We start from the raw sequence: 23742 nt of genomic DNA on the forward strand, positions 1-23742 counted from the left end.
AGATCATGTTACATATTTATTTAATTTCAGTGTTAATACTTTGCTATTTTGCTCACTATCATCCCCTCCCTTCCACAGCCTGTCATTTTTCAGTAAATGTTTCGAACACATAAAAGCGAGTGCTCTGTGAATCTTGGGTAACAATAAAAAAAGAAAAGGAACCTCACATCTTTAAAGTCCAAAATTCATTCCATCAATATTTTAAAACCCTGAAAGATTTAATTTGCAATAACAACATATTTGATAAATCTCTTGAAATTTTTATCCATGCGGTTTGTTTTCATTGCACAAAGGATGAGGATACTCTTACCCATATACGGAGTCTGGCTCATTGACACTGGAAATCCATCTGTACCAGCAAATAATTTAACAGAAAGGCGCAAATTCCCCCATTTTGGCAGCCGTGCTAGACATGTTATACACTAGTTTGGCTTTTTCCCTCTGGGAGCTCTCAAATCCTTGTTTAAATATTAGCCCATGCTTAACCTAAGACACCGTCTTTAAATGGGACTCCACATAAATTAACTAAATGCCTATTAGGTAATCAAATTTGAGTGTCTGACAACCTAATTCAGGAAATTATATACTCAACAGCCATTAGAAAACTTGGGATGGAGCACTGAATAAATAAAGAATAAATATGCTTCGTGTCACAGTGAGATTATGAAACTACAGACGTACTACAGCCAAGAAGGTAAAGCGATGCTTTTAAAGTTGCTGTTACCAAAGTGGTGTAATGAAAAATTCTCACCTATTCCAACACATCCAGCTCACTTATAAAAAAATAAAATAAAATAAAATATAGAAAAATCTAAGAACCACAGCAGGAGGTCTTGTAACCATCAGTAGTGCCCAAAGGGCCCGCTTCTGGCTCACCATTATTTCCAAGTGTCATTTCGCTCCTAAACAGAGGCTCTGTTATTTTCAGTGGCATTGCGTGGTGTGCCACTTTCACTTAATGAAGCGCGCCAACTTCCTCACTCCCCGGCGTGACAGCGAGGCCTCTCGGAAGACGAGAGTGTGGGGAGGAAGGAGAGCGGCTGTAAAAAGGGATACTTCAAGAGACGGAAGAATTGCTTGGTTCGAGTCCCGCTATTACCGAGCCCTAATCACGGTTTTATTTGCGTCTCGCACCGGAGAATGTTTGAAATGCAGTTTCCTCAAAAGAAATATTCATGCCATTTTAACACGTTCACCTCACTTTTCGACTTTTAATGCGTTTTATTGGTTGTTTACCTAAAAGACCAATGAAGATTAATTGCAAATTGGAAGGGAAATTATGCAAAGTTTCCACTTTTCTTTGTGCATACCATGCATCTGAAGTGTGTTACGTCTTTGTATTTAGTCCTATAAAGTTAATGCGGCTAATTGTCTTCAGAAGTTACCTAATGAACAAACAAACTCCACTTTTGTGTAATTTCATCTAAGGATAATTCCAGCTGTCCTGAGAAAGCCCCAGAACAAACGGCGTCATGAAGATGTTGAGACGTTTAAAGTGCGATTAAGTTGGAAAACAATATATTTTAAAATATGACTATGTTCTAACAAATTAATCATCCAAAAATAGAGAGAACTGGGCAGAATTGCAATAATATATTGTGACTTTATCATAATAATAACACCAGGTATAAAAAAAAAAAGTATACAGCAAAGAATTATTTAAAATGGAAGAGTTGTTTTTCTACTATATTTCAAGGAACACCATTTCATTCCGAAGTGTGAAACTGTGAAACTCATGAAGTTTGCAGACGATGCCACTGCTTTATGGGTCTGATCAAGGACTGTGCATACAAACAGGCGTTGGCACGACTGGTGCACACCAGGTATGCCAATAAAATACTCAATCTTTTGGAATATTCTTGTGTTAGAATGTCCCAGTCAAAGTCTCAGCACAGACCTTTCAAAGGATCTGTGTTGAGACTTGAAAATGAACCTTTTCAAGTGGATGGTCAAAATACCCCAAAACTTGGGGTGTTTTGCAAAAAAGTAAAAAAAAAAATTTCAGTTGCTATACTGGCAACTTAACTATACTGGTGGAGGCATACCCCCAAGGTAAATGCAGCCGCAATGGCAGCCAAAGGTGGCGTTTAGAGTTAATAAGTTGGAGAAACGGGGCCAATACAAATCACACTTTGAAGATCCGTACTTGTAGAAAAGGTTGAAAAACATGAATCACTTGTCTTCCACGTCACAGCTCTGCACCACTTTGTGTCGGTCTGTCACATAAAATCTTTTAAAAGGACACTAAATGTTTGTGGTTGCAACGTGTCAAAAGAGGAAAAGTTAAAGGGTATGAATACTTCTGCATTGGCTTGGTAAGAATGAGGTAAACAACCATCCCAACATGTGCTAAAAATTACTTCTCATGACTCATCTAATCTTGCACACAATTGCATAATTAGCTTTTAGAGTCTGTTTACTCACACTACTTTATCTACGTGCCGTTTTGCTTTCCAACAGTTGTATTTTCCCCGATTGGTGCGTAATGCTTCCCTAACAGTGGCTCTTTGATAAAGGCGCATTACGAGTCAATTTGTACCTCTTTTACTACATTAGCAGACTTTCCCCTCACTAGAACATTTGGGTGTGCAACCTTGGGGCGGGGGAGGAAATCCCTTTGATAAACTCAAGGCACTGTCTTGTCATGAAGCCCCATGGTGAGACAGTTTCAGTGTGCAGACAGGAGCCGAGAACCCAGGACCACATGAGTCTCCAACGGAAACCCCTCTGTACACACTGCAAATCAAAGTGAAGACATGTAAGTGTTTTTCCACACGCTTTCGACAGACAGGAAGAGACGGACTGAGACAAAGAACCAGTCTGGGCCCTCATGAGATTTTTTGAATTAAGATCTCTATAAATATCTAAAAAAAATTGGAATTAAAATGGAGGGTGTGTGCGTGTGTGTCAACTGTAAAAAGAAAAATGTTGTCGTACTGGAGGAAAAATAAATGTGTTCAGGGCCTATTTAGCAGTTTGGAAAAGTTTGGAATTTGATCTAAGTGTTTTTCAGATCTGGATAAGCATGAAAAACAAGAGGGAGGAAAACATTCACATTTCCAGAGTTCATTCCCAGTCCAGCGGTCCAAATGTCGCATCCATCCATCATATATTGTAAAAGTTTAATTGAATAGTTTTTTTTGTCTTTGTTTAGAAAGCAATCAGGTCATACAGTGAGTTTTTGTTCAAATACCTAATTTGTATGTATTTTTTTCCCCTCAAAGGTCAGCATATTGTGCGACTTTGAGTCGCACAATATTTTAATTAGAAAGGAAGAACCTGTTTTAAAAAAACTTGATCAGCTTTGCATTTTGATACAATTAAAACTTCAAACTCCGTTCTAGTTTTACTTTTAATATCGTTTCAACCCATAATTAACAGAAATGTGCTTGTTCCCATCGATTCAAAGAAAAAAAAGAACTCAAATCCATGGAAAATGCTAACTTATTTCACTAACAATTGGAAGCATTGCAGCAGCAGTCAAGCCGCTGCCGCTGCTCGACTGTGGACAAGTTGTGCCCTGTGCAGCCTGCTTTTTGATACTAAAACAGAACCTGCTTTGATACACATGGTAAATATTGATTTCTCCAGGACGGTTTCACTGCAGCCCACGGGACTGAGGAAACTCAGACCTCCCCTGCTCCTGGCCCTGCTCCCCACACCTGCCGTGGCCGGAGACTTTATTTACACCAAAGCTGGTTGGAAATGCCCATACGGGGGGCCACAGTAAAGCCAGAGATGCAAATACATAGACATACACACCGGTCCACATTCCTCCCCAGTCCGACTTTTTTTTTTTTTTSSGGGGGGGGGGGGGTGCGGGGGGTCTGACAGGGTGTCCTTTCTTAAAGTCTGCCTAACATGAGCCTGATTTACTTACACGTGAAACAGTTAAACAGGACAAGACCTAAGTGACATATTAGATATTTGAAAACATCCAGAATGGGGGAAACCTGACCTTATGCAACATATTTTAGGTTTTTCAACAAAATTATTGAGAGCCAGTAAAATCCCATCTAGCTGTGAGAACACCAATGTCTCCACTGACACCGTTGTGAACCGATATATTCACTGGAGAGTTTATATCTGAATCAAAACAGTACGAGGCCTCCGAAATTTCGTCAAAGAGTAATAATTACCAACATGAAAGCGTACCATATCGAGAAGGCCAAGTTGTCACTCGAAGGGGTTGTTGTTTCTATGAACCGTTTACTGCAGCCTCTGGAGATATTTGTACAATTTATCATTTTGAAACATCACAGAAGCACTTTTTTTAGGAGAATGCAGAAAAGCCCTGTTATAGCTCTGTTATTTCCTCTCAAACTTTGAGGTTAAAAACAATAAACCCTTATTCTGCAGCTTGTTTGAGAATGGATTTTGTGACGTACGGCTTCTCATGAGGGAACCGTATCAGCAGTGCACACACAGACTGCTCTGAGTCAAAATAAGGCATGCATTTTGTCCACCAGCTTGTCGTTTGTGTGTTTTTCTTTTTTCTACGCTCAACAAATCCAATGAAATGTTTTGAAACCGCTTGCTTCCATCATTAAAAACTGGTGAGACACAGGAAAATAAAAGAAAAGATGCTCTTGAGTCAACAGTTGGTTGACTCAGGATAAAGAAAAACAGCTCAGTTTTGCTACTGTTCCTTAATTTTCCTTTTTTCCTTAATTAGATCAGCCGTTTATTGTTGACAGTTGCACAGAGGGGAAAATAAATTAGATAAACACTGTCATGAAAGTTTCTGTTTTTCTGTGGCACCGCTGCACACCAGACTCGGCTGGTTCGGGTGCTCACGGGCGACTCTTTTGGGATAGGAAATTAAACATTTGTGGATTGGAAAGAGGCTTCATGTGACTTCATGTGAGATTGTAGGTGGCAGTTTTAATTTATTTTGTTGTTTTTTTTTTTTTTCAATTCACGTAGGGTCAAAATTACACATGCAGCCTCACTGGAGATGTATAAACATACATCTCCAGTGATACCTAAATATTTCTTGAAAAGTAGCACCTCAAATATAAATAAGATTTTATCCTAACTAAGAGCGGATATTTGAGCATTTCATATCTAATGCTGCGAACAAGTGCTGCGAATTAGCTGTTGCTATTGCACCATGATGCAAACATGGGACTGCTGTTTTATTCAGTTTGTCTATGTCGATGTGTGTCTGTCCCTATCAAATAAACTTTAATAAGACAGTAGCTGTATGATATACTGACACAGTTATAATCTGATTTGCAAACACCCAATTTGAATTACTACATAATCGGCATGCTGCTGTGGCAAGATGAGATACAATTTAGTAATCTGGCTCAGGTGTGGTGAAGCAATGACACTTATAAAACATGCAGAACTTCAGTCGCCTGCTCTTGACTTCCTTATCAGCAGCTAGCTTGAAAAAGCCTACAGGTTATGAGTTACAAGTTCAAAAGTTCACCTAAAAGTAAATTTTTTGGTTAAAAGGTGTGGAAGTATTATGCAGATTTTTTTTTTTTTTTAGTTTTATATTATTTTATGTTATTCCATCATTAAAAACATTCAAGGAGCTTTACTTCAATATATATTGGAAAAATCCTCGAGTCTCCCATAGCATTCATGTCTAAATGCCTGCTCACACAATGAGCCACTCAACTCCTCCAGACTAGTGGCAGCAGCAATTAGCAAACAAAACTGCAAGACTACTGAGCTTATCCTAGAAACTCATAATGAGGAAGCATTGTTGAGACAGAAGTGTTGGAAATGATGCAAAGTCAAATTCTTTTAAACTGTTTTTGATACGCATCACACTTTTATAACAACTGAAAGGAAAAAGGTTACTTGTTCTTGCTGTAAAATGGGCCTATATGCCTGAAAAATACACATTATCATCATTTAATATACTGTAGGTATCAAAATACAAAAAAAAACAAAAAAAAAAAACATTCGCAGTATGGAGAGAAAATAGTTTATTTTAAAGCAACCTTTTGCTTCACAAATCCAAAAGGTCACGATGGACTTTTGCCAGTCGATCTCCCACAAATTAATACATCTTGGGTCATATTTTTCAAACTGACATTTGTTTGAACATACCTTTTATTTGCAAAAACGAGCTGCCAGTCTGTGGGTCTTGTGAGACATTAGCGACTTTGGTGCAAATGAGAGAAGCCGTTTCGCCTCTGGCTGTCTTGTTGATTTTGGCTAGCAGTCGCTAATCCGAGAACCGGCCAGAGGGGACCAGTTTACCTGGGGTAGAGTGTCAGAAAACTGAGAGAACAGTATGACATGAGTGCATTTTTCCCTCTCCTGCAAGCTCTCAGCGTTACCCCCTCGAGCTCAGAAAACATCTTAGCCTCTAACCCCATGCACTTCGCTTGGTATGCTGTTCTTACAAGCCAGCGTACAACCACAAATGAGAACTTTATTCACTGTATATAAAATTTACCCAGTGGCTCAGGTTGTGCAGAGTTCATCAGAACCTATTTATTCAGCACAGCCAGCTACCATAATATTATCCCCACTGCAGTAAAAAAATTTGCAGACTAAATGTTGACCTTCAAAAATGCATATTCACCCAGCCAGGACCTCTTAAAAAGGCTTCATCCTGCATTATGGTTTGTTTTGCTCAGCCACCTTCACATAAACACAGCCAAAAGCAATCTCAACACCTTATTTCTATAGAAAGTGCGATACAAAAAGTACTCATACCGCTTTAACTTTTTTACATTTTGTCACGTCCCATCCCCGGCTTCAATATATTGCGGTCTAGCACCAAGTTGTGTATAATTGAGAAGAGAAGGGGAAAAAATGTTTCACAGTTTTAAATCTGAAAACTTTGAAAAGTTTTCAACATATTTCGATGGTGCAATGTGTTGGAGCACAATATACTCCAACATATTACGCCATAGAAAATGGCCGATGCCACATTCTCATTCAGCCTCGGAGTCCAAACTTTACAGAGCCGCAGTTTGCTGCAATTACATCTGCAAGTCTTTTTATGTACGTCTCTCCCAGATATGCACATCTAAATAATCACGTTTTTTGCCTGTTCTTTGCAACACAACTCAAGCTCTACCGATTGATTACTCTACTGATTGATGCAGGATGGTGAATGTCTGCCTCAGTTTCAATTCTTCTACAGCATCTTTCAGGTTTTCAGCCAATATTCTCCAATATTTAGCTCTATCCATTTCAATCAACTCTGGCCATCTTCCACCATGATGCTGCTTTCACAGGGTCATGTGAGGTGTTAATTTCTCTCAATGTTAGGTGCTTTCATGCAGGCCAAAAAGTTCAGGTTTGGTCTAATCTGACCATAGTTTTCCCCTATATGTCTGGTAAACTTTAAACATGAGTTATTTTCTCCTTCTATAATTTTGTTATTGCCACTTTTCCAATGAGACTCGATTTATGGAGCATCTTGGCTGCTTCTCTGATTAATGCTGTCACTTTAGGTGGATAGCAATGTTTTTAGATGTCGTAGTCTTTGCTGTTTCAGATGACTGATCAAATAGTGCTATGATAGATGATGAGAGTTTTGGATGTTTCATAACCTAGAATATAAATAACTTTTAATGTCTCAGTGGTACAATTCAGGTGTGCCAGAAGCAAGATGAAGCATGCAGATTTACAAAAAGCAAAAGTATGTTTTAAAAAATATATATGCAAGTATATGGGCTTTATATGGTAGAGCTGTTGCCTTGCAGCAAGAAGGTTCTGGGTTCGATTCCCGGCCCCGGTCTTTCTGCAGGGAGTTTGCATGTTCTCCCTGTGCATGGTGGGTTTTCTCCGGGTACTCCGGTTTCCTCCCACAGTCCAAAAACATGACTGTCAGGTTAATTGGCCTCTCCAAATTGCCCCTAGGTATGAATGTGTGTGTGCATGGTTGTTTGTCCTGTGTGTCTCTGTGTTGCCCTGCGACAGACTGGCGACCTGTCCAGGGTGAACCCTGCCTCTCGCCCGGAACGTTAGCTGGAGATAGGCACCAGCAACCCTCCCGACCCCACTAGGGACAAAGGTGTAAATAAAATGGATGGGATGTATATGCAAGTATAACCTACTGTACAGTTTATTTGCAGAACACTGTGCACATATTAAAATAGCATGTGACTGAAACAAATGTGCAGAGTAGGATAATTTAAAAATGTACAAAATGCACATCTATACAGGGTTAAAACAACTGTTTATTTACAAGTAGTTAGAAAAACTGTAAAAAACAGTTGAGCAGCTGCTGGAAGGACAGAAGGAAGGAATGAACTACAATAACGCTGCTTTGAGCACCAAAGGTGCAGCAGTCTGTCCCCCAAGAAGCTCTCCTGTTCAGCAACAGATTGATGCACAAGGTGAAAAATATTTTCCAACAGTGTTGTTATTTTACCCAGAGTTCCTCTGTCTCCCACCACCCACACCGAGTCGACGGGGCATACTACCACACACACTTCCTGATTAGCTTATCTAACTGCTTCCTCCCAGCTGTTGATAAGCTGCTGCTCCAACATATTACGCCTTATAAAATGGCCGATGCCACACACAGTCGAAACCTTCAACAGGAACGCAACGACACATGAAACGGTTCCGCAAGTCTCTCACTTACCCGTCTACTGTTTTTCCACGTCTTTGTGATGCTGTTTATTCACCAATGTTCTTTAACAAACCTCTGACACCTTCCCTGGACAACGACATTTATATGTCAGACTAAATTGCACGCAGGTGGACCCTAACGTCTGGTAAGACCACTCACGACAACATTTATAGGGCAGATTAAATTATGCACAGGTGGACTAACTACTGGTCAGGCTAGTCATGACAATGACATTTATATGTCAGATTAAATTACACACAGGTGGACTCTACTGGTTAGGTGCCTACCCAAGGCAAACATTGTATTTTATTTTGGCGGTATAAGAAAAAAGGAGACTTCATAAAAATCCATGCAACAATTTGAGATTTCATTTGTAACAAAAAAAAATTTCTAGTTTGTATCTTTCTCTTTACATATTACACAAAATCCTCCCAAAATAAATAGAAGTTTGCTGTTGCAATTTGGCAATACGTGAAAAGGTTCAAAGGATATGAATACTTTAGCAAGGCACTGCAGAACCTCCAGGCTTTTGGATCAGCTCACGCTCATCTTTTTGTAAGTTCTCTACAATAAAAGCTGAAAAAACTAAGAAGACCCAGCTGAAGTGTAATTGTAATTACACACATCAGCAGAGGGCAGCTTAAACTCTGACCAACGTCTTTCAACTCGGCAACGTTTTCTCAAACTGCAACTGAATCTGGGTCTGGCAAAAAGTAGATTTATGGCCATGACATTCACAAGCAAGCGTGCCTGAACTCCTTCGAGACTCAATGTTTCTTTGGTTTAAATCCTGAATTCCGCTCCGTTATGTTGTGTTACCCCCCCACCCATGTCTCAGACGAAACTTACACTCTCATGTTATTGGGCCATGACATTTGCAGAAACGCAGATACTTTGTCTGCTCCTGCAACTGACCTCCATCTTTTAAAAAAAAAAAAAGTACCTAAAAGCTCTGAGGAGGGATGGCCAACAGTAATGAATCGTAACAAATAACCGCTTTTCAGAACTGCAAGTTTATAATCTAGTCGTGTTACTCACGGGGTTTCTGACTTGGAAGCCACACATGTGTAAGACTTTCCCCGTCATTTATTATGTTACATGAAAGTGAAAAGAGGGGGGTCTGCTGCAGCTGACAGCAAACGCATGCTGAAAATGAAATACAATAGTCAATTTGGGCGTTTATGGAAACGCTCTCCGTTTCTTGAAATCGATTTTACACGTGCATTTTGCACCAGACGGAAAGGATAAACTAATCTGGTCACCTTCGTATTCTGTGGGTAGCAAATACGGCAAAACTTACCGGGATGCCACGCCGGGTCCCGTTCCTCCTCTCTAATCTGTCAACTGGCTATCAGACCATTAATGCTCAACTGCGGCCGTCCAAGTAGAGAAGGACAGCAAGAGGAAGGTAATTTCTCAAGTCTTTCTTCACCGAGAAAGAATGTAAGCACGTCAAATCAGTCAGCCTGACACCCAGTAAATCGTTGAGGAAGGAAAAAAAAAAAGAAGACGCTTTTATTGTTGCTGTAACCTTGACCACACATTTCGCTTAGCTGAGTTGTAACCCTGTTGGGATTTGATTTAAGCTTGTCTATTAATTATCCCTGATTCGACCGTCTTGTGCTGCTCTGCCGTTAAATTATAATAAGCATTTTAAGTCATAAAACTAAAGTTTGAGAAAACATTGCAAACACATGGGTGTACTTGCAAGCCAGTAAAGATTGAAGGCGTGCTATTAAAATTAGTGAGCAGAAATGGTACCGATTAGGCAAGTCACAAGATGTCCCTCTTTAGCAGGCAGCATGTTTTTAAATGCAACATTGAAAACTTCAGCTCTATTTATAGCATGTATGCTCAGAATTTCCCTTTCTTTCGCATGTTTCACCTGCATGAATCGCCCTGCATATGCAGCAGCAGGAGGTGAATGTGTTTCAAATGGCACTTCAGTTCCAGCCAACATGCATATCAGGACTCCGACTGAGGAGTCGAGTTTGGATTGCAGAACCAGGACCTCATGAGACAGGAAGCTGCTTGAGATAGCAGCAGGACTCGGGGGGGGGGGGGGGGGGGGAGAAGTGGCTCATTAACCTGGATTCCAACAAAGCTACGCAGGGCGCCATGTTGATTGGTAAAAGAATGAGGGAGTCGACATAAAGGAGTATAATGTCTAACCCGATGTTATTTTTAGAAGTGGTTGTGTCTGATTAGAACCTATAGTGCAGTGTTTCTGTGCAGTCTAGAGACATGTGAATTATATATTAGCATTTTTTTACAGCTCTAGGAAAGTATGAGAAAGAAAGTGAGGGCAAATGTGTCTAAAGGTCCATCCTTCCATCCCTCTATGCTTGTTTCCTTCCTTTGTTGCATCCTTACAAGCTTCCTTCCTTCCTTCTTTCTGAACTTCATCCCTTCCACATTCCCTTTCCTCTTTTTCACCTTCTTCCAATGTGTCTTCACTTTTCTGACCTTCTTCCACAAAATCTTTCCATCCTCAATTCAGAAACTTAAGTTTGTTTTATTTCAAAACTCTAAAAAGTCAAGACCGTGTCTTTTATTTCCTGTGCTCTGGCTACAATTGACTTGTCACACTTTGTTCCTTCTCGTCTTTCTTCCAATCCTCTCTTTCCCGTGTCCTTCCTTCCTTAATTAAGTTATTACCATGTGCTCCTATGCTTTTGTCTCCTTGCATCCTGTCTTCTTTCTCGCGTCCTTCCTCGTTTGTCTTTTTTCCATCAGTCTTCAATGTGAAGGAATAACGCTCGCTTTCTTTCCATCCGTCTGTAGGGTTTTCTCATTTCCACAGTGGAAGTATTGTTATGGACTAGTGGAAAGCAGAGTAATGCCAAAAAACTTGAACAATACAATTACGTTCTGTGTGGGGAAAATGCCTGGGAGTGACAGGCATGAGAGAACAATGGAACGGTTTGCTCACCTGGACCTCCATTTTACTAAGCCCTCCGAAAGCAGCTTCTCATCTGGTGGCCCCACCAGTTCCATTCAGTCCCTTACTGGGCAAACGGCCCAGTGAAAAGTTTTCAGCCTAGTTTTGTTTAAAGTTGCTATGTTTTTTTTTTTTTCCTGGCTGCGAGTTGTTTTCTTGCAAAAACTCACAACTGTGTATCCTCTCTGCGGTTTGCTCAATTTTCTGTTCTCGTTTTTTACACCACACCGACAGGTGAAACTAATCAGCGTAATCAAGGCCGCATGCACCTTTCCACGGTGGTGCATTCGCTCCTGCGGGACATTTGAGCACCAGAGAGAGACGGCAGCTAAACCGCACATTGTTTCTCAGCCGAAACCCGTCCACAGTGTCAGCAGGTTTTCCATAATGCTCAACGAAAATAAATATCTGCTCTAAATCCATAAATTATTTGTATTTTATATTTTTGAAAAAGGACATAAAAGGCTGAGAAATGTATATTTTTCAGTGTGGAATATCCACTGGCTCTAAAACAGTGTTTTAATGTCTACATCTCAGCTGCAGGAAAACAACGTTTCAACCCAGTGGGGTTGAGTCACTAGAAATCTACAAAGCATAAAAGTAAAAAAAAAAAAAAAAAGACTGAATGATTAAGATTTTCAGTTCACCTCATTCTCAAACACAGATTTAAAAGATTTTATCTATAATTTTAGCAGGTGGTGATATGAAGTCGACCACTGTGCTCTGCCTTCCTATTACTTCTGTGCAGTTTTTTTTTTTTTCACTTTAAACACAAATGAATAGTTTGGAGGTCTGATTGAAGCGTATCTGTTTTTCTGTCTGTTGGATTTTCCAGCGTTTTACTTGAGCTGCATCTCAAACAGCTGACACCATCTACAAGAAGAGTCTGTGAAAGCGAAGCTTACCGAGCTGTGACCAAACCCCTCTTTGCTCAATATAAATTCATTTTCACTGACGACGCTTAACAAGCTTTTCCATGCATCTTAGATTTGCCAAGTTGTCGTTCACGGCACCGGAGTGTTTTGAAGAAACTTTTGCACATTTCAAATTGATTGCATGCGAATAAAAAAAAAAAAAAAAAGATCAATAAATACTGGAGCAACACATCTTATAAAATCACAGATTAAGAAAAGAGGGAGCAAATTCTTCCAAACTATGTCTTTCCTTCTGCCTGTCCCAATTCGGAAAATTTAATTAACAAGCCGCAATGACTTGAAAACCTCGTTGCTCTTCACTGAAGGGCGACTCAAACTGCTGCGTGCTCTTGTGGTACTGCGGTCTAAACATGTATATCCATGCATCCAACTTAGTCCACAGGTGTGCATCGCTATGTTAGCCGGTGCACATGGGTTCAAATATTTGCACTGTGTGTTTATTGCTCTTTCGGATCCGCAGTCGGATTCACATTTCATGTCACATTTAGCAAAGCTTTGAGAGGGAAGAGCCGCCTGGCAAAGTGCAAGTCCACCCCCCAGACCCCCGGTGAGCGGCGGTGAGGAGGGGGACGGCGAACATGCCAACAAGATCTCAAGCAGAGTTCCTTTCATTGACAAACACCCTGGACATCCAAGTTCACGGCCCACTGGACACCAAACACCAATAAGAGCTCCGTTTGGACAGCATGACTTTCTTTTGAGCTTAAACTCTTGGTGGCGCCCTCGGGGACTCTGGGAGCATACATCATCTGGCAAGCTGCTGGGCAAATCCTGCTTTTTCTCCATCACTTTTTCCACTGTGAGAAACAGTTTGAATCCCTGATGTCTTCCAATGGCCTGAGGGACAAGCTGCTTGTTTTTGCTCCGCCGAGTTGGTTCGAAACTTGAAAAGCTCTCATAAATGTTTGCATCAATTGTAAATAAATGGTTCTCAAAGGATTACTGCCAGTGCTACATTGGGTGAACACCAACTTGTCTTGGTTTCAACTTAGACAATTAAATTCCCATTCCACTCAGCTGTTTCTCTAGGTGATTTTTTTTTTTTATACTTCTCCTAAATGTTTGGACATTTTAGTAATAATATGCTATGTTCTGAAACTACTCTCCCAGGCAACAATAAGCACCCAGAACTAGCAGTTTGATTTAATGTGGTGCACACGTGAATGAGCGATGAGTATTTAACCAATTCAAACTCAAAAGTGGTGGTACAAATACAACAGCCTCCAGAGACCACGAGTGATGACATGACAAGTCGAGCAGTCTTCTTTTTTTTTTTTTTTGTCAAAACAGTGAGTGAAGGCTACAAGACACAGAAAACTTGCCACACATTAGACCTATGGTCTTTTGATCAGGATCGCACCGCAACAGAGGTATTCAGTTTTCAACAGACATTTTTACAGCTGCTTGTAATGCCACCATTTTCATTGTGATCAGTGTGTCCAAACCCAAGAACTGCAAAAGATCCATTGTGATTCTCTTTAGTCCAAAAAGCAAAAGTGCCGGCTTACGAGGCAGAAAAAAGAAAAAAGCCAATGGATGCAGATAAATCTACCGGTAGTGAGTAGAAACTACACAACAAGGAGTTTAAAAAGGTCAGTAAGACTCCCGTATTGGCATGCAGTGTGGCACAAGGTGACATTATGTGTTTAGATACTAGCAACGTGATGGTAGCCCAGTTACAGCTTCATCTCTCTGGTGGCTACAAACTGTTGCAAGGCTGGCAAGACGACTTCATCGTGTACGAAAAAACCAAAAGTACAACTGCTTCTTCACAAATTACTCTGTTCAGCAGTAAAGGGATTGAGGAATATTATCATAGACTATGACTATGATAATTCTGAAAAGTCATTTTCAGTGTAAAATAAAAGTTTTGTATGTATCCTGGGGTATGTTGTAAGTTTCTGCATTGTCACACACAGAATGAAAACAATTCCTTAAACAGAAGACATGCTGTTCAGGGAGTGTGTCACACATAAGAAGTTAATTTAAATCAATTGGAAAGTTGTGGGGCAGGGATGAGTAAATGGGAAGGAAAGCTAAGCAATCACAAAGGAGACTCCTGCGACTGAAACTTTGCACCCGGCGTTATGAGCGCGTTTGTAAGTCATCTTTTACCGCGATGAGTCACTGTTCTCTGACGGCTTTCTGCTGGATGCAGTGGACCTACAGCGGCGATTTTACACTAGAGGTCAAAAGGTAAAGAAAGGTACAGTCAACATGACTGTTGAAATACGGCAATGTCAAGATCAGACGCAGCAGACGCACAGCTTTAAAAGGAATAACACGAAAAATGAATATGTTTTACCCACGTTTTGGGTGTGTCGCTAAGTCACAATGATGGAAACCTTTTCATTTACCTCCAAGAAGTAAGCTTGTGAGAAGCCAAGACAGGATCTCTGAGCTTCCTGCTTTATTTCACACACACACACACACACACACAAAAAGAAAGGAGTTAAAAATGATGACTGCAAATCACCGCCAGGAAATGTTCAAGGACACACAAGACAATCATTAGAGCTGGGGCATTCTGACTCTCCTCCACTCTGTTTTTGGCCCTGGTCCTCAAAAGCCTGCGGTGCTGAAATCTGCAGCAAAGAGCCATGCTGACCTCCGTCATATAAAATCATGTAATCTGCTCTCCATTCAACATGCCGCCCTCAGGTTAACGTTGAGTAAAAAAAAAAGGAAAAAGTGTGCCACTCTGCCCGGCCTTATGCTCATTTCCATCTTTTGTCAGCTGGCATGCTTTACCATACCTCATAAAAACAGCTGTCAAGAGTAGAAGGAGGCCATCTGTGCTTTATGCAACATTCTTCTCCTGATAATCAGCCTTGAAATCAGGGCAAATGTAACATTTACCCTCCTTTATTTAGATTGATGTAAAATCTGAGCTCATTGCAACAAGATTTTTTCTGTAAAGACTTGAAAAACTATTCACTTTAAATTTCTCCATGTTCTGCCATGTTGGAGCCACAAGCTATTTCATTGGGATTTTCTTCAACTTCGCATAATTTATCGCATAAAAGCCTTAAAAAAAAATTAAAACATTTTTTTTTTTTTTTTTTAAACAGTAGGCAAACTTTTGCTAGACTCTAAATGTGAAGTGCAGTTAGTTCCAGATTTGTAAGTAGATAAAGTTAGAAGCTTTTGAGCAGGAAGCAACACGCTCATAATTGGCTTTTCAGCGCTGGACGCAGGTGAAGCCTCCCACGCTCCTTTGCCATCATCTCCGGCCTCAGTTAGTCACAAAGCGAGCCAAACCTGACTCACCTAACCAGAAGCAGCTGGCCTCGGCAGCTACCTGGAAGTCTGCTCTACTTTACCTAGCACTTGGTAATTATACAACTATTAGCGCACCTCCTGGCTCCAAACCACACAGAGGGCTTAATTCAGAAGCTGTCAGTGATTAATTACAGGTTGCCTACTAAGGTGAAGATATCAGAGGGGGGGGGAGGCTGCTAAGCTGTAACTGTATAACCCCACGTGGATTACATTGTTTCATGTAGCGGAAAGGAGAACTGTAAACAGGTTTGTCTACAAGAAGCTTAAAAAAGAAAAGAAAAGAAAAGTTCTCCACCCTGAAGCCCTGTGATCCCAGCGCGTCCGTTTGTGTGTGCAGCTTTACTTTTGCATGTCAAATTTGGTTTAGAGTTGACAAGCTAGCCTAAACGCTGCTGCGTCTGCTTACAATTATATTTTGCACGGTGAGGTCACAACACCCAGCTGATCTAAGCCCTTGCTGCCCCCGCCTGTTGCACTTGACAGCCAGTTTTCTGTGTTTGTGTGTGTGTAGTAAGGAAAAAAACACAAATTCCTGCAAACTGCACGTTGCAGTATTCTCAAGAGGATTTTGATCGATGTTTAGCTGCCAAGACCTTTGAAGCGTTAACTTCTACAAATGCTTCAAGGAAGATTGGAGGGAAAGGTTGATGATGCCCTGAGAAAGGGGGTTGAGATTTAAGCATATGAGGACCTACATTTGCTGACTCCATGTTTTATGATGGACCCATTAAACATCAAGTTCTGCACTGAAAGCAGAACCCGGAAAAAGGACAGCGTAAATAAAATATGAAAAAGAAAACAGCCTGCTAATGCCAAGAAATACTTTCAGAACCATACCACCTTCCACAATTATGTAAAAAGCCTTAAAATAAATTAGTTTTTTTTTTTGTTTTGTTTTTTTATTGCAGTAGCATATCTCCATCCAAAAAGCTTAAAAAGTTACGAGAGCAATTATTATAATCATGGAACTGTCCTGCCTAGTTTATCACAGCCAGACCTAAGATATGTAGGCAGGACAGTGACCGCCACAACGACTGAGGAGTACGACAGGAAATTCAAAAACAATTCTCACCATTTGAGAACCGTAGCACAAATCGGCATTGTTGGGGTTGGCAAGTTTCCATAATTACTTATTTCAAAGTTTTTCCACACAATTTCACAGTAGTGGTAAAAAATTGTGGCAGGCATTGTTTATTTTTCAGTGCTAAAAAGTTTTTAGAAATGCCACAAAGTACTACATCATCTTAGATTCAGTCTGTCACTGGTGGGTAACCAACTTAAAAATCCAGTATTTCTCTAGTCAGCGAACGCACCACACCTTAGCATTGTCTCTAATAGCAAAGCCCATTGCTATGAAAGTTATTGCTGAGGGAAGAGTCAAAGAAAGCTATTTTCAGTATCATTGGGGTTTTATTTACACTATTTTCTACGTGTTGTTTCTATTAAAAAAGAAACATTATTTCAACTGAGCCCATTTGATCAACCCAAACTACCGGGATTTCATTTCGGGCAAATACACCCAAAACAAACCTCTCTGCCTTATGCTAGCAGGAGAAATGGCTCGTTGATCTTTCACCGAAGACACAAGAAAAATCTTCCAAACGTTAAATCTAATGCCACCCCCGTATTTGTTCACATTGTGAGAAGAAGGAAGTTGCGCCCATGTCTTCCTCTGAGGTTTTTCTGTCGTTTCCTCTATTGGTTGGGAGGTGAACAGGGAGGAGAACAGGTTTTTCAAAGGGTTTGGTTCGTTTTACACAATTCAGCTGAAAATGTAGCAAATGTTGCAATTTTGTTCCCCAATCAAGCCGAGTCTACCGGACTATAAGCCGTGAAAACACCCTTACATATGATAGAGGTATTTATGTTGACATGTTTCAACTTTCACATTCCAACATTGACTACAAGTTGTTTAGACGTAAGGCTTCTTTTTAAAAAAAATTCACCTTAAATCAAAGAAAGAAAATCATTGGTCTGCACATGTTTCAAAAACAAGACCCTCAAATTTCTCTAAAAGCCAGATATTAGTCAAATTAATCCATCTGTTAACATTTTATAACATTAAACCAATTTGAAAGGTTAGGGAGCTTTACAAGAATCCAGTTTGCCAAAAAGACTTAATTATTAAATCCATTTGACCTTAAAACCATCACTAGGGGGGAACTGATGTAGATTTGATGTAGACTTGACTTTAAGTAAGACCTCACGAGCTGTATTCTCTCAGGATGAAAATAATTCCCCTTTGTGCTGCATTTGGGAGCTGTAATTTTTCCATGTAGCTATAAAACATAAAAGAAAGGCCGGACCCAAAAAAAAAAAAAAAAGTGTAATAGCCTTTTTCAGGTAGCGGTAAAAGCACTCACGATGAGAACAGCACGCAGCATTCGCATCTGCAAACTGAAATGTAAAAATGCTTTTAGTCACTTTGAAGCTGAAAACTGAACAGTACCTGTCACGGCTACTGATGAAAGACGTCAGCGAGATAAAAGCTACTTTTTAGATTTTTACATAGAATCATGTCAACATATAGGAAAATACACTAAAGTTCAAGATTGATTTTCTGAGGGGGAAAAAAACTATTAAAATTTCCTCTTATTCAGAAGCACAAAATACCCCCAAGCTATGGCCCATTGCACTGCCTATACAAGCACTCCATCTTCAATGACAGTAATAAAGTGAGGACTGTGAAAAGCACATTATTGTCCTCACACTGAGAAAAAGAGCCACATCTGAGCCATAGGCTGTCTGTTAGACAGAGGAGAAGATGGATACTGAGTGAACCTATTCAGAAGTCATAGAGTGTAAAGATATTTGCTTGAAAAAAAAAAAAAAATATATATATATATATATATATATATATAATGATAAAGCTCTCAGTTTGCAAAGAGTGTTTCAAGGTACAAAACAATCACAGCAGCAGGGTCTAAAAGCTAACCAAGAAAATATGCATAAACAAAAACTTGAATAAAAGTGTTTCCAAAATGTTACCCAGAATCTTTAATCTCCCATTAACTCTTATGTAACAGTTGCATTCTGGGACATTATTAAAAATTGCCAAAACTTGATGAAAAGTTGTCTCTGTGATAGATGTTAAGCAAAGTTTGAAGAGAAAAGAAAATGATCCCCCTGCAAAGGTTTAAAAAAAAAAAGTGATTTTCAGGACTAAAACTATGACTGATGATCCCATCACAGTGGTTATCTTGCATAGCTTATGCAAAGTCACCCCAGATTCCACACATCTGCATTCAGTCACATTTTTGGCAAAGGAGACCTGGACGGGATCTCTGACTGGGGATCAAAAGCCACAACTTCTGATCATATCTTAAACCTATTACAGTACAGATGAATTCAAAGTATACACCATGAAAGAGTTCAAAACTGGTTACTCAGTCGGCTTCCACAGATTTCCATCCCGGAGATTTAGGCAAACTTGTGCAACAGACGCCCACCAGGGCTGTTTCCTACTGTAAGTTTCTGTACGACAGCTCCAGGAAACTACCTGGTGAAGGCTGCGGGACGATGCGCGGCATGTCATCAGCTGTTGACTTGCCTCTGGTTTATCCCTGTCACACTTCATTTGAATCCGATTGGCTTTCATGGCTTAATTTCTGCCCTGCACAGAGATGCGCGCGGAGGAAAATAAAGAACAGATGCGTGATGAAGTGCAGAGGGTTGCGTGACTGTGATGGGTCTCATTAATGTTAATCCTTACTGTAATTTTGGTTCGTTAATTCAGGCATGCCCACTCAGCAGATGACTCATTCGCAGTCGATAAAAACACGGGGTGAAGAAGGGGAACTCATTCATTCAGGATTATCGCCTTGTCGAGTAATGTTTTTCTAACATAGCCAAGACTGAATGCAACAAACATGTCTGATGGGGTGAATGTTTGCGCTTATTCCAAAAATAGAGGACAGACAGTGTGCGAGTCCAACTTCTTCTAATTGGAGGGCAAAGTTTTGTAGCGCTGATGGCAGCTGCCGAGCTGCAGAAACGAAATCCAATCAACTCTGTATCTCATTACCAACCAGTAAGTATTGCTCTTAAAACCTTTTGATGTTAAGTCTGGTATGACTCTGGTTTGGGACTGAGCCACGGTAACATGCATGTGTTGACATAAACCCTTCTGTCATAGCTCTGAACGTTTAAGTGTGTCAAAAAGTTCAATTTTGATCTGATCTGACCGCAGCGACTTTCATCCACATGTTTGTTTGGCTTTCTTCCTACCACTTTTCCATAACGGCCAGATTTATTGAGTGCACGGCTAACAGATTTTCCCACCTGAGTTGTGGAGCTCTGCAGCTCCTCCAAAGTTTCCAAGATGTCCTTCGTTTACCTAACAAGCCTTAGAGATCTTCAAAGTATGTACCGAGATTAAATTATACAAATTCCGAAATGTGTTTGTTGAGATGGAGCAAAAGGGACTGACTAGAAAGGCATAAGACACTTTTTTCAGATTTGTATTTGTAGAAAAAAAAGAAGAAGAGAGAGGGGGAGCCATCTATTCCTCCTTTTTTTTCGACTTTATATTTGTCCATTGCTTTGTGTTGGGCTGTGTAGTTTTGCACTCTGACAAAATGTCAAAGAGACTAAAGGGTGTGAATGCTTTCAGGGTAATAACCCCGAGTCTATGACGCAGAGACTGATGGCCCATGATCAAAATTTTAAAAAGTTGTGAAACTTTGAAAACTACCTGAAGCATGAAGTCTAGTAAACAGCCACTAAGTAGTTCAGCAGACTGCCAGGAAAGAGCATAAAGTTCCTGGAAAGCACATCAGCACAGCGCTGTGGAGTGGACACAGCTTTACAGAGGCTTGGTGGACACTTTTTTTTTTTGTTTTTTTTCTGACCAACCTTGACCTTTTTCATCCGAATCTAATGAAACCAAGTGTCTTTTAAAGGCGAATGTTTTATTGTATCTCCAAAAACTGTGCAAGTCTATGCTCTTTCTTCAGAAGTAACATGCTTAATATCCCCTCTGCGGGACCATAAAGGCTATTTCTATTCTGTTTTGCTCCCATGTAAGCGCCAAAGACATTCAAAATGCTGGCTGCATGCAGCAGTGCTTTCCACTTTTTATTTTACCATTAGTTGGGTTCAAACAAGGTGAATTTAATTGCTTTCACATCACATCTAATTCTCTGGTTCATTACTGAAATTACATCAATTAGCAAAGCGTTGTTTCTGGGGTGATCGGTCATGAAAATAGTCCTCAAAAGTCCTCATTGAAGTGCCAAACGCTTTAGCTATCAAAGGAAGAACTACAGCAATCTGATTTCGCTGAAACGCCACAGTGTTTAAGACCACATTTAGCTCTGTTAGATATTTCACTCCTTCAGAAGAAGGAGCCACACAAATATCCAACATCTAACAAAGTGAGGAGCACTGCTGAATCCTCACAAGACCTTCGCTGCATCCTCCCCTGAAATTGCTAGAAAGCTGACCAGCACTGCAGGAATAAATGTTTCCATCTACTGGTGGATGATGTGAATTTCAAGTTGTGTTTGTTGCCTATTGTGTCAAGTGGACAAAAGGATGCAGCATCACAAGTCAAACAGCCACTCAGAGCCACATCTCAGCGCCGAGCACTTCGCCTTTGTGCCTTGCCGCTCAGCTGTCACACAATCAGACGTCCCCAAACCGTCCCGTGTCGACAGATTCCTACTCACTCCTCCATGTTTAACCGCTCCACCCTCCCGTAGATAAACAGGGGCGGCTCAAGCCTTGCACGGGGCCCGCGGCTGGCATTTTGAGGGGCCCCCAACTTCCCCAACTTCAAATAGGCCCACCAGCCACTACAACACCCCAGACTTTTTCTTTTGGTGCTTTCAAAGCTGGGTCAGTTTTGGTGTTTGCTGTAACACAAAGTGAGCCGACATGATGCAGTATGTTTGACCATTACAGCAGTCACTTCACATTAATTACTAAAGGATCAACAGTCAGGACAAAGTGCTCAGTTAATTATCCTCAAGGTATGACTCTTAATGCAGCCTTAAAACTACGCAGGTTTCACGACGTTGCATCTCAATTAAAGAAAACATAATTAAAAAACTTCATTCTACCATTTAATTTAATCTAAAAAGAAAAAATTACTGTCTCACTGTTATTGCGACAATAAGTCGGAAAGATGGCTTTCTTTCCTAAAGAAACACACTACAAATGGGAACCTTTTTCAAAAGCACTATTTGTTTTATTTGTGTGGCTATAATTGCTGCGACACACAGTCATACAGTTAACTAAAATAATCTAATAAATGCTTCTTATCGTCACTGTTATCACAAAAGTACCACAAAATTTTGCGATAAAATTATAAGTCCATATCGCCCAACTCTAACGCATGCAACACTTGGTCAGGATTCCTGCATGAATTGCTGCATCAATGCGGCATGACCAGGTGGCGCACCCGATTCAGACGAATGGCTTGTCGATGAGTCAATTCAGCCATTTGATTCAAGGGTGTTGGAGAAGATAGAGATGCATAATAAAAGCAGCAGACTAGCAGCTCTCCAGGACTGGACTTGAGCACTCCTGCCGCATATCCCTCTGTGAGGTTGAGGTCAGGTGTGTTTGCTGGTCACTCCAAGAATCGTCACTTGGAAACGCCATGTCCAAATAAAGTTCAAAATGTACTTTCTCCTGTACGGAACACTTCGTATCACTCCTTTATTCTCAAGAACAGATATGACACATCCACGTCTCTGGCTGAAGAGAGGCTTAACACTCAGAATGAGACGGCAGCGGATAAGTATGAGCCCCGACTCCAGCTGAATGTCCTGTGTTTTAAACTTTCGAACAGGCTTTGCTTATTAACTATTTTACGGCTGTTGCTTGTGGATTTGTTTCTTCTGCCACACTTTTTCCTTCCACTCAACTTTCATATAGGATTGAGCAATCTCAACAGCCAGGTGTGTCAGGTAAGGTGTCACTAGTAAACAACTGTCAAGTCTGTTTTCTTCACGATTGTGTGTTGGCTATAACATTTCTGTATATAGAATCTTTTTTTAATTGGTTCTAACTATTTGAAAAACTGACCAAAGGTTTTCCATTAGCTGCAAGTCATAATTATCAAGATGAACAGAAATAAACACGTGAAAGAGATTATTCAGTGAGTAGAACTTGCAAGTATCACCATTGAAACTGAGTAACTGGAGCGAACTTTTCAACAATCTGCTAAGTTGCACCTGTATGTGCGCAACCAAGTTCTCTTGGGGCCCTAATCAGCCGTAAAGTTAGCGTTTATCTAAGACTAGGAAAAGTGCATTTGCCCTTACCTGGGGGGCAGTTACAGTCAGCTGAGGCTTGTCTTGCCGTCCTGATCTTGGCGAAATTCTCATAAGAGCGCTGAAAATTGCAAACGAATGTCACTTTAATTCATCTGCACGGAAAAGTGAGACTGGATCATACGAATTCAGCTATAAAAAATAAAAAAAAGTGGAAGTCATGGTTTACCTGAGAAAGCAACTCATCCACTCTCTGCTGCACCAGAGAATTGAAATCCTCCATGGAGTATCCGCGGACCTGGATGAAGGTGCGCTCCGACGTCCCGCTCTCCAAACCCACAACTCGGCTCCTGATGTCCGCCGCGCTGATGCTCAGATGGACGCAGAACGCGATGGACGCCACTGAACATAAAGACGAGATGATGTTCAGCGCTGTCGTGCGATAGTGCCGCTTCGCTTCTTTCTCCATTTCTCCACTCTCTTCAAATGTCTTTTCCACACACTAAACGCTCCTCTTGTTTTCTCGATCCCCCGCATTCAACTGCGCGCCGCCGGGAGTAAACCGCATCTGGTGCGGAGTCACGAAAGGGATGGCACGCTGCTGCTGCTGCTCCTGCTGTGCTGCTGTGTTGCTGTGTGCGTGCGTCTGAGAGAGAGAGAGACTGCAACGATGCGTTCGCGTACTTTATGGTGACAGCCACGGACAGATGAGTAGAGCTCCTGCAAACTTGTTGCACAGTAGCCTGCTGCAGAAGGAAGCTGCTGTTACGCACGGAAACGTAGAAGGAGACACGAGCTGAGGGGTGG

General features: G+C 40.8%; 1 protein-coding gene across 10 annotated transcripts in view; it reads right to left on the bottom strand.

Moving 5' to 3' along the window:
- Nucleotides 1–23730, bottom strand: part of col25a1 (collagen type XXV alpha 1 chain) — a 194387-nt gene extending 170657 nt beyond the window's left edge. For all 10 annotated transcript variants that reach the window (XM_008435851.2, XM_008435853.2, XM_008435847.2 and 7 more), the window contains exons 1-2: nucleotides 23165–23730; nucleotides 22987–23056 (exon numbers count right to left, since the gene is read on the bottom strand). In XM_008435851.2, coding sequence (XP_008434073.1) covers nucleotides 22987–23056; nucleotides 23165–23404 — 310 coding nt within the window. In that variant the 5' untranslated portion in view covers nucleotides 23405–23730. The remainder of the gene's footprint in view (nucleotides 1–22986; nucleotides 23057–23164) is intronic.
- Between the last annotated feature and the right edge of the window lie 12 nt (nucleotides 23731–23742).

This window comes from Poecilia reticulata, linkage group LG18 (genome assembly GCF_000633615.1).
Source record: "Poecilia reticulata strain Guanapo linkage group LG18, Guppy_female_1.0+MT, whole genome shotgun sequence".
Classification (NCBI taxonomy): domain Eukaryota; kingdom Metazoa; phylum Chordata; class Actinopteri; order Cyprinodontiformes; family Poeciliidae; genus Poecilia; species Poecilia reticulata.